This window comes from Ambystoma mexicanum, chromosome 1p (genome assembly GCF_040938575.1).
Source record: "Ambystoma mexicanum isolate Mex_15411 chromosome 1p, UKY_AmexF1_1, whole genome shotgun sequence".
NCBI lineage: Eukaryota > Metazoa > Chordata > Amphibia > Caudata > Ambystomatidae > Ambystoma > Ambystoma mexicanum.
Window position 1 is genome coordinate 42,382,631 of NC_090921.1, and position 12,324 is coordinate 42,394,954.

The following is a 12,324-nucleotide window of genomic DNA, read 5'->3' on the forward strand; positions in this document are numbered from 1 at the left end:
ATTACATACATGAACAACTGTTATCAGTGCAATTGAACAGGAATACCATAATAACTTGGATGCATTTGCGTAACTGAAGCCCATGGAATGAGAAATTAATTCCAGTTTTGAACTGTTATAATGAAAAAAGGAAGTTGAGTTATGTCATGTCTCCTTGATTATGAGCTAATTCACTGACATTTTGAAAGAAAATATTTTAAACTTACCTGCACCTGTATCCTGAATATTCCCCTAAAAAAACTGAATTCCTGTGTATTATTTTACTTATAATATTAGTGATAATCTAAGAAATGCATTTTGAGAGCAGTTCTTTCAATATGGAACATGGTTACATTTCATGATATGATTGCAATTACATTAGCTTGCAGGCAAGCGATTCAGACATGGTGCATTGTGCAAGTGCTTTTATTTCATGAACAGTGGGCAGAATTGCTGGAGGCACTGAGAAATGCAGCTACCGATAGACACATACTTTGTCAGTATCATTAAGGAATGGTTCCTGGTGAGCAAAGCTCCTTCTATGACATGTCCATTTGTTTAATATTGGCTTAATCTGTTTCTGTTCTAAGAATTTTGACAATGATTAATACAAGTATCAATAGCAAAAATAGGATCTTCCAGGACGATTTGGGAATAAGAAATGTATTGGACTAAAGCAAAGGCAATTTAATTTGGGATCTTACTTTGTGAGGTCCTGATCGTTTGGCCATACACCCATGCAGCAAATTAAACAAATGTAGACAACAGTTCTTGTAGCGGTGTAAAACATCATGCGAAATATGAGGAGTCAGCACTTGCTTCGCCACATAGGCTTTGCAAACTTAATACCATTGCTTTATTGTGGTCACATTTACTGTGGTGCCTCTCCAAACGCCCCCTGCCCGATTCAAATTAAACCACACGTTGAAAGCAAAATCCGATTAAGGATGTTTGGGGCAGTGAAAGATTGCACTGTCCCATGGTCATACATTTGGATAAACAAAATTCCCCCCGTAACAAAAGCTTGCAATTTGTGACTGAGATTAAATACTTGGTATTGCTTATTGGGGCATAACATTTAAATTCTTCAACATTTTTTAAAAATGTTGCTACTTGTGATTTTGGCCTGGGGGAGATAAATATTTCCGAATTTAGTAAAGGTTACTGGTGGAGCTATATTAGTCCCAGAAACATAATGGGACCAGTGAGCAAACCCAGGATACCACAACAAGTGGAAATATGTGTGTCCTGCCATTAACTATGGCCACCAAGGTGTATCTATGCCCAGCAAGCAATAAGGTTCTGAGGCTTTCACCAATCACTAAAATGGGGAAGAAACGCTGACTGTTGTTCTAAATGATAAAGGGGTTATGGCCTTCATATAGAAATTATGCTTTTTCTCATTTGTAATTGCTATGAATTTGTGATAAAGTGTGATGTTCATCCCAGAAGTTTATAGTATAATTTAATCCCAATCGTAGATTTTACACTGTAGCATTTCTCATTGTATTCATGAAGTTGTCTTTATATTGTAAAGTTCATGGTATATACTCACTGCCAATACATTTAGTGATTTCAATTCTCTTTACATTCAACAGAGAGCGGACCTTACCACATGTTCAAAGGTACAAGAGGAAGTTTAGAAACACTGGAATCATGCCATGAATCAGCAAAAAAAACCAGCGAAAAATACTGTCAGTATTCATTGGTAGAAAAAAACAACGAATCAAAATGGAAGCAGATCGACTCCACGGGTTGCAGAAAATACCAACCGACAAGGGGTAGCAGTAAGAGTTTCAGTAACTTGTTAGGTCAAGCGCACCAACAGCAAACACATACGCTTAAACCTTACATATGTAGTGAATGCAGGAAATGTTTCAATTCCCCTTCTAGTCTAAAGTGCCATCTGCGAACGTACACAGGAGAAAAACTGTACATGTGTAATGAATGTGAGAAAAGCTTAATTGATTTATCCACCCTAAAAGCAGAACAGAGAACACACACAGGGGAAAAAACATTCATATGTAGTGATTGCGGGAAGATTTTCAAAGACCTAGCAACACTAAGGAAACATAAGCAAACGCACACAGGGCAAAATACACACATATGCAGTGAGTGTGGAAAGACTTTCAGTCAGTCAACAAAACTGAAGCTCCATCAGCAAACACACACTAGAGAAAAACAATACACATGCACTGAATGTGGGAAAAGATTTCTTCAGTCATCAAGCCTAAAACTTCATCAGCGAACACACACTGGAGAAAAACCATACACATGCGATGAATGTGGGAAAAGCTTCAGTCAGTCATCAAGCCTAAAGCTTCATAAGCGAACACACAGTGGGGAAAAGCCGTACACATGCGAAGAATGTGGGAAACATTTTAGTCATTCGTCAAGTCTAAAACTTCATCAGCGAGCACACACTGGGGAAAAACCATACACATGCAGTCAATGTCAGATGAGTTTCAGCACCTCGTTAGGGCTGAAGTGCCATCAGCGAACACACACAAGAGAAACACCATACACATGCAGTGAATGTGGGAAAGGCTTCAGACAGTCATCCAGCCTAATGCTTCATCAGCGAACACACACTAAGACGAAATCCTACACTTGCAGTGAATGTGGAATAAGTTTCCATCATTCATCATTCCTACGACTTCACCTTCGAGAACACACAGGAGAAAAAACATACACCTGCAATGAATGCGGCAAAAGCTTTATGCAGTCTTCAAACTTAAGACTTCATCAACGAACACACACAGGAGAAAAGCCATTCACGTGCAATGAATGTGGGAAAAGCTTCAGTCAGTCTTCAAACCTAAGGGTGCATGAGAGAACACACACTGGAGAAAAGCCATACAAGTGCAACGAATGTGGCAAAAGCTTCAGTCAGTCATCAAACTTACTGCTTCACCAACAAACACACAAACCATAGAGAAAGAAGATGAACTTCCGTCAGTTATCAGCCCTAAAGCTACATCATCAAATATTTAAGAAAACAGATTATGCACTGTATTTGAGAAGAACTTCTACTACTCAACCTAAGAATAAACTGACAAATGCACAGATGAAAACACTTACAAGTACACGGCAAGTACAATTGCTATGAGTCAGACCTAAGAGCCAATCATTATAGAGAGAACATGACAAAAACCTACATGGAGTTGTGTTTTTAATTGCTAGAGCTAGGAAACTTACAAATTGGCACATGCTCTGTTTGTGGCACCGCCGCAGGTTATCCTAGCATCCCCAGACTCAGCAGAAAGTTCCCGTATTTACATTTGTGCAGAAGGACCCCAACTGGGAAACTGGAGAACACTAACTCTATTAAAAAACATACTGTGTGCAAGACTTACAAGGACCCACGCTGCCCAAGGCCTTATCAGAGAACACATGAATGAATGGTTATAAGATGCTAACTCACTCATGCCTAAAATAGGATATACTTTGCCTAACCTGTTTATCTAAGAACATCTCTACACGGTAGGTGTCTTGTGCTTTCTTTCTTTTACCTCCATTTCCATTGAGAATGTACCTACAGCAGTTCAAGGACCTTGGACTTTGGCCTGCCCACTTCACATGTTCTTGTTTAGTGAATTGTCATGCTAGCATATACAGTAGGATAAAGTACATTACAGATCCTGCTTTTGTGATTTTACATTTTTGCGTAGGTTTCTTATTACCTTTCCTTACATATTTACAACCATATGGATATTTTAGTGTGTATATCACACAGGTGTGCTACTGGGTAAATTAGCTGATTAATGTTCATCTATCCCACCTTTGGCTGCAGTGTCTTCAAACATTTTCTTGCAGACACACACTTGGCAAGCCTTAGCAAATGGAGCTATTAATGTACCACTGCACCACTGTGGTTATTGTGCCTTTTAGGTAGGTATTGCATTAGTCATTGGTTGCGTGTGTTGACTGATTTGAACTTGCCTCGGCCCACCAGGTATCTGGTAATATATAGACCCGCTGACCTCTTGCAAACGTAGAGGTCAGTAGTCACAGCGCAGCACTGTTCCGTATCCATATTGTCAAAAAGATATTTCTAAGACATCTTATAAGGTATCCTGACCTCATGGATACCGGGCAAGTGCTGCGCTGTCCCCACTGACCTTTTAAGGGAGCAAGTGGCAGGCTGGTTAGTGCAGGCATCTTGAGTGCTCTACTTCTAGTTGAATGTGTGGTTGTACCCATTGTTATTATTTTGAAATAAACTAAATGATTGAGTGATTACCATGTACCTCCCTGTGAAATCTAGCCACCAAATGTGAAAACAGGCACGTGAACGGACACACACTTCCATGGACTGCTGTTTCACTTATAAAGATTTTTTTAAACTTGGACCGAACCCATTCAATCATCAGAAAACTACAGTGCTGTCGAAAAAAAACCCCTACATGGACAGTCAGTCATCAGTTTTTCATCATTATCACAAAGTCCACTGCTTATATATATTGGATAGAAACATAAATAAATAAAAAGTAAATTGCAAAAAATATCTGTCACAATGTATGCGCATATCTAATCAATGCTAGGCCTCGTACAGTAATGTGACATGCGTCCAACCCAAACAAGAGAAAACTACACCTCAAAACAAAAACGTAATCGAGGACTCTCTAATATAGAAAAGAAATCTGTAAACCACAATGAGCACATTCAGAGACTTAACAACGAAGACTGCTCTCCAGTAAGCACAGACTACAAACAAGGGTTCGGCCCCTGCAAGATAAAGTATGCAATCCACAAACGCTTCAAGGGGCCCATGAATCAGGTTGGTAGATGCCAGTTGAACTGGTATAGAGACAGCTAGATATAGCTTCTAGGTAAGGAATTGCCCCCTCAAATCAGGACCACCATTTGGTATTGGGGTGGTGAGACTATCCGCAAAGAAATCTCACGGGCAGTATTAAATTGTGAAACATTTATGGCCTCATTCTGAGTTTTGCAGTGCTGTAAAAAAGTGTTGATAATTCCATTACTTCCACTTTATTTGGCATTAACGGAATTGCATACATTTTTCCCACACCACCAAATTACAAGTTCTGTCAGAATACCACCAGTGGATTTACTGAGAGGTAATCATGCTGATTCGTTTGAGAGGAAAAGGGGAAGATTTACCTCCAGAATCATGAGGGAGAACCATTTGATGTGCCCCTTTATCTTTTGTTGGACTTAGAGGAACTTATGAAATACTTTGCTTTGCACCCATCACTTTGCCTGGATTTTATATTAACTTGATGAGATCGAACTTTTCCTTAACTTGGAGCATTTGGGGAAACCTTGTTCTGTTGAGCTGTGTTAATGGAGACTAGCCCTTCTAACGCATTGCACCCTGGCACTTGGAGACACCATCATTCTGACACCAGGTTTAGCAGGTCTTTGAGTTTTACCACCATCCTAACACCTTCTATTTTAGTTTGTAATAAAGGGTAAATAAAAACCTTTAAAAGAAGGTTGGCATCTGGGTCTCTTTTCTGGGAATAAAGTGGCTTTCTTCCAGACTGTCATATGTGGTGTTAGAAGTGGGATGAAGATCAACTAGTGAGTAAATAGTTATTATTATTATCAGGGTATTTATTGAGCGAGGACCTAGCGTCGCTAAGCAACAGAGCACTTTACAATCATATGGAAAAAATATGGCGCGGAAAGCAGAGAAACAAGGGAGAAGGGAGCTATCGGGAGGGAGAGGGCAGGCAGTTTGGAAGCAAGGGAACTACAAGAAATCATGGGGAAGAGTGGGGAGCAGATCAACCAGTCTGAGGTAGGTTGTGGAGTGGAGGGTGTGTGAACCTAGGTGTTAGGGATGAGCCATTCATAAAGAGGAGAATCTTGTGCGCATTCCGGAACTGTAGAAGCAATGGGGCAGGTCTGATGTTGATGGGGAATTGGTTCCAGAGTCTTGTGGCATAGACAGAGAAGGCCTCTCTTCTGGATCTTTCCTTTCTTCATCAGCAGGGTTCAGGTCTGCACATGTTCTTCTGGTGGATGCCATGCTGAGTTTCTCAGTGAGGTAGCTCGTGGACTTCAGGGTAGCAGCCTTGTAGATGATATAGCAGGGTTTGAAGACGATACATGTTTGCATCAGGAGCCATTGCAGTTGGGTGAGGGCCGGGGTTATGTGGTCGAATGTGTGGAGTCCTTTGATGAGACATGCTGCAGAATACTGGACGCATCTCAGGGGTGCCAAGGTAGTCACTGAATGTCCTTCCAAAAGGGTATGGCCACCATGCAGATATGCGAAGACCAAGGCTCGGTCAAGAGTTACTTGTTTGGTGTGAAGCTGGAGGTGGGGACAAAGAGGAAAAAGCACAGTGGGTAAAAGGTCAAGTTGCCTCAGCAGCCAGACGTGGCTGACCTTCAGGTATGACAAGGGGAGCACAAAGCTAGAAATGATTAATTAATGGCAAGTGGTAGGTTGTTCCAAACACCTTGGAAGGTGAATTTCAAAAGGATGTGTCACATTAACTGGATTGTGAGTTGTAATGTGCTGCTTTTGTAACTTAATATTTGCAGAAGAGGCTGTGAAAACATATGCAATCTCGTAAATAGTACTGTATGGGCCCGAGATAAAAAGGAACGTTCCACTGTTGGAATGACGATACCAGCTGTACCACGCACCTAACAAGAAAGCTGTGAATCTGACACAATATGCAAGTGAAATCCTGTAGTCCACAGAAAAAGCTGCAGGCAGCGAAGTCGTTGTGTCTATACAGACCTTATTGCCCGGATTTGGTGACAGTGGAATCCAATCACTAAGATACTGGGTTAGATCCCAGAATACAGTGCATCGTGACTAACGAGACAATGGAATTGTATCATTAGTGTAATATTCTTTGATGTGTTCTGAGGCCATTATGACCACTCGAGACTCTTAAAACCAGGGTGCATGCCTTCCACATCCACTAGAAAGATAAGGGCTACCTTAAAGCCCAAAGACAGAGCAATGTGATTGGAGCTGCCCAAGCAACCCTTTCACAATTTCGTGATGTCACACTCAGGGAGTTCTGGTCACCCTAGGGAAGTATAGAATTTCTTGATGAGGGGAGGCAATACATCTGACATATACTAGAGCGGCATCATTATCTAAAAGTAGATGCACTGGGTCCCAATAAATACCCTCTAACACACAGAACGTAACTGTACCTCCACTGCAAAGAAATCGGTTCTTGGGTCCATGAGAATGTATATAATACCACGTCCTTATAGTTTCCCAAATGGGTACAGTTGAGCACAGCTTGTGTCCATCAGGTAAACACTTACATGTCAATGTTGCCCCCACATTGTATATAGACCTGTCAAAACACTGACTAACTAATGGCTCACCATTCTCGTCTTATTTTGTCACACCATCCATGCAATGCCACACCCAAGCATATACAAGAGTTATCCCACCTTCTGGACCTTCTTAAATTCTCTCCATCTGGGACATGTACTTCTGCTACTCCTCCCCCTCTCTCATTTGCATTTCACCCACACAGTCTTGTATTTGGTTACCTGAGGTGTGGCAAAATATGCTCTCCAGACAAACTGCATCAGCATGGTTCCTGCAGAAAACCTGGCCTGGGACCCTTACCAAGTGGCAGGGAAAGGCAGACGCTTTCTAATCCCGACCCCGTGGGTGGTGTTCTGCGGGAGGATCACATGAGGTTGGAAGCAGGTCAGGAGGAATGGGAAACCCCTTTGTTCAAATTTCCCTGAAACTCCAATCTTCAAATGGCTTATTGCAAAGCCGAAGATGTGAGAGAAACCAATTTTGTCATTAGGGACTTCAAGACCTATGATTCCCTAAGTACTAGGACAAGAAGATGGCTAGAGAGGAACACTACTGCAGGAGTGGTCAATTCATTAATGAAAATGGCCACACCTGACTGGGAGGCTTAAAAGGCACCTTCAGATACAGACATTAGAAGAAGGAAGAGGCTGTTGTCAGAGCAAGCAGGAGGAGCAGTGCAGACCGTGTATGCAGCCAAGGTTGGGGCTGAAGGAGAGAAAAGACACCAGGACCTCTGTGAAGTTAAAAACAGTAACCGGTCTGGAGAGGGTCTAAACCTTCAGCTGACCCTGTTATTGCAGAGGTCGTGCAGCGGGAAGCATGCAAGAGGGACGCCTGCCCTTTGAAGACTGGTTATGCAGAGGCAGTGCAGAGCGAAGTGAAAGTGAGGGAAGCTTTCCTTCTCAAGAGGCGTGTACCAGAAAGCCTCTGGAGCAAAGGAAGCTCTGGTAATCAGTGACGCGGGCCAAGGCAGATTAAGAAACTGAGGGGGTTTTGTCTTCCCATACACAATATTTAAATCACACTTATAAATTCAGTATGAATTATTTTCAATGAAGGGTGGCTATAACCAAATTAGCCTAAGCGATGAAAGAACCTTGCCACAGCCCTGAAAATTCGAGTCAAATGGAAGGGTAGTGCCCCACAGCCCTGAAAATTCGAGTCACATGGAAGGGTAGTGCCCCATCAATTAAGTCGCACTCCACTAGCACACATATATAGACCATTCCAAATTTGTTTGTTTGAAACAGTGGTTAGTATAATGGCCTCTGTTTATTTTTAGTATTTTCAAATATCTTCTAAGGAATTAATCTTCAACAGACATTGATAAAACATATTAGCAAGAGAATACACATATTTGCATTGTTAAGTGCATTGTAGGACAATGAATATACATATATACATAAAATACAGAGAAAATCAAAACCAAGCAGTGTGTGCATACATAAACTTGTAACAAGTGAGCAACCCATAAACTAGGAGCCTAATGCGGTCAGAACGAAGGTGTATGTGTTTCTGACTGCCAGGAGTTGAATCAATGGCTCTTAACCAGCTCAAAGAGCGGGTCTTGGATATAGGCGTGACCAGCTCATGGTCACAGTGTGTGAGTAAAGACCAATCCAAGGTCAACGTCGGAATATTACTTCCTGGTGGCGTGGTATGGACTGCACAAGAGATGCTGGTCCAAAGACGTTTCAACAGGCAGGCTGCCTTCTTCTGGGCCCAAGGATGTGTCTCTACAGGAAAGGGAACAATTGTAAATAGGAGGTCACCTGACTTGGAGCAAAAGAACAGGACTAGGGAATTCGGTGGTGGGGTTTCATTGGGGAGGCAAACGTGTTGCACAGACACATTCAAAGAGTTCATATGCCTATGTTGGCACCACTGACCTTAAAGAAGGTCTTCTGCGTGGTATCGAGCTTTGAGGGGAAGCACTATCATCGAGGAATTGTGGCTTTCCTGTGAGAAGTAATGATGACTTCATAGTAGACAATGGCTCCCTATGTCGTGCTGCAACATCTCAGTTGCATGAATATATAGGCAGCTGTCGGGAAAGAACCAGTTGATGAAAGCTGGCCATTGCTGAGCTGGCCTGCATGTTTAGGAGGCTACCATATTCCTCCATAAAGCTTTTGTGACATAGCCTTTTAGAAAAAATGTGAATGCTGGCTTACTAAAGCCTTAGTGCATGTTGCAGCTTAGATATACTACTGTGCCTCTGGGCTCCGAACTGTGCATGGCGTCTTCTAGGTTCTGGATGTGTGCATCATCCTGAGAAAAGGGCGAGAAAGTATGGGAGTGGGAAACAGTAGAGCACATTAAAATCAGTGTGCCACATGGGACAGGGTTCCCGCGGGGGAAGACAAAGTAAGTTCACATGGGAACTATCATTCGGGTAATTATAGAAACGGGGCTGGCCCCGTACTGTATGCTTACTGGTCTTTGATGTGGTGCTTGAGGGATAGTTGGTTCAGACGGTGTGACGAAGACGCTGTGAGTCTCGAGTCATTGATGTTTATATGTTGTCATGGCAACTGGTTTCTACAGCCGTATACACGTATGCGTGTAATGTGTGCCACTTGTCTGTAGGGCACGCTCAAACGTCCCTATCAGTGCCGAGAACGGAAGCTACCAGATCGCTATGGTAACATGTGCAAAAGGCAAACATTGTCAATAGTGCGCTGCGGCCGGCTTGCTGGCACCGGATACAGTGGGAGCATTGGTGTTATCAGTGCGTCCTCCATGGATTGTGCAGCCCATATCCGCTGGGTGAATTGTAAGTTAGGTGAGCATGGATCCTGTAACTGTGCCGTAGCACATGGTTTTGTAGTTATAGAGAAACTATCAGCCAGTGTTCACAAGAGCCATCAAGCCTCCCTGGGAACGGGTGGGGGGCAAGCTATGATTACCCGGCCCAGGTGTGGGGGTGTCTGTAATGATGTGTTGTCCCCCTTGTATATGAATCACAAGTCCCTGACTGGGTAAACAGTTTTATGAAGATCTAAACCGGGGGTAGGATAGCAACACCTGGACATAATGGGAAGAGTTTGTCTGTATGGAGTAGTCACACTGGCTTCATTCAGCCCCTGATTAACAGTGTTGAGTTTGAAAACCCACCAAGCCTCTTTATGGTTCAGCGCATTCTCATTGTTGGTATTTCCATGCACGTTGTCCGCCACCCACCACTTCATCTTGGTTGTGTTGTTCTATGTAGTGTGAGACAAGTGGAGCTGTGTGGTTCTTGCATCTAATTCTTGAGCAATGTTCAATTATTAATTTGTGTACAGTCCTGCTGGTCTGTCCTACATATCTAAGAGCGCAGGGGCATTCAATAATGTAGATGAGGTTGGTGCCTTTACAGTTTGAGAAGTGTCGGGGTGTCCATTCTTTGCACGATATATCAAATTGTTTGATATTACCAGTGAATCTGCACATGGAACATGTGCCGCACGGGTGGTGCCCCGTCAGGTCTCCCAGATTCCATAGGGTATTCCTGGATGTTTTTTTGGTGAGTCGAGCATGTGTCAAATGCTCCTTTAGATTTTTGGACCGCTTTGGCACCATACGCGGTTAAGGTTCATCCGCAATTTTGTAATGAAGTAAAGTATTTCTATCCGTGTCCTTTTTAAACAGTGAACATATCCATTGGTTGTCTTTTGCTTGTACCTTGAGGTCCAGGAAATTGACAGTTGTCGGGTCGGATTCTATGGAGAATGTTAGAGATTGATGGCATGAGTTGATCCAGGTGTGGAAGCTCTTCAAAGTTGCGTGGGCCCCTTGCCAGATGAAGATAACATCATCTATGCATCTTTTCCAATTGGTGAAGTTGTTTAGGAATGGGTTGAACTCATTGAGCACAAATGTTCTCTCAAATTCGGCCATAAAGATGATCGCAAGACTTGGAGCGAACGCTGCCCCATTGCTATGCCGCAGGTTTGTAAATGGAAGCAGTCATCGAAGGAAAAAGAAGTTTCTTGTCAAGGCCAATTCCAGAAGTTCAATGATGAAATTGGTTGTTACCTTTCTCTGCGTCATATGGTGTGTTAGATGTTCTCGTATACATTTGATGGCCTCTGTTTGTGGAATGCTCGTATACTTTATGTCCATAGTGGTAAGCAAGTTGGTAGATGCATCATATGGAAGGTCTTCAAAAACTTGGATTGTGGCCATGGTGTCTCTTAGATATGTGGGAGTTTGTTGGCGGAGTGGTTTTAAAAAATAGTCTATAAACTTGCATAGGAGCTCCAGAATGTAACCACAAACAGATACTATGGGTCGCACAGGTGGTTTTTGTGCATCCTTGTGGATTTTCCGTAAAGCGTAAAAGGCATGTCTTCTGCCTTCCGATGTATTCAGGAATTTTGTTCCTCATTTTTAGGGATCCAACAGTGTTCCAAAGCGAAAGTGGTTATCTTCTGTATCTGCTTTCTGATTTGGGGTGAGATTTTTTTCAGTTTCTTGTAGTTGGTCTCATCATCCAACTGGGAGAACACCATACACTGGTATTGGTTCACATTCTGAATCACAATGCCACACCCTTTGTCCGCAGGTTTTATGACAATGTCTTTGTTATCTGCAAGGATCCTTAGGGCTTTCAGCTTGTTGTTAGTCATTTTATGTCTTTGATTTCTCAAACGTTATGATTGCTGATGGCACTTCATTTTCTTCTGGGCAGAATGTGAATTTGGGTCTGAACCCCGTGTCTGTTTCTTCAGGTTGACCCTCAAGGTCTGCAAAGAATGATTTCAGCCTGATTTTCCGTAAAAAGCTTCTTAGTTCTGTGTCGATGTTGAACCAGTTAGTGGGATTTGTGGGGACAAAAGAGAGGCCTTTGAGCAGGACCCGATCTCGTCCGAGGACAGAGTGAGACCGGAAATGTTGAAAATTCGCATTTCGTTATGTTCTACTGTCTCCACTGGGACTTCCGTCTCCCCCTCGGTTGCCTCCAACCTGGGAATCCAAACATTTGCATTGGGATGGGACCCCAGTGTGTGCCCCTGAGGTCCGCCCGCCCTAAAAAAGGCGGCTATGGGTGGTATTGTCTTGGATATGGATTTTTACCA

The 12,324-nt window shown here is 42.8% G+C and overlaps 1 protein-coding gene across 2 annotated transcripts in view; it reads left to right on the forward strand.

The window, feature by feature from the left end:
- The window catches only part of LOC138565826 (zinc finger protein ZFP2-like), a 117,369-nt gene extending 111,929 nt beyond the window's left edge, over window positions 1-5,440 (forward strand). Inside the window, exon 5 of one of the 2 annotated variants that reach the window (XM_069643010.1) lies at window positions 1,578-5,440. In XM_069643010.1, coding sequence (XP_069499111.1) covers window positions 1,578-2,914 — 1,337 coding nt within the window. In that variant the 3' untranslated portion in view covers window positions 2,915-5,440. The remainder of the gene's footprint in view (window positions 1-1,577) is intronic. The other variant, XM_069643012.1, reaches the window with a different exon arrangement.
- The last annotated feature ends 6,884 nt before the right edge of the window (window positions 5,441-12,324 follow it).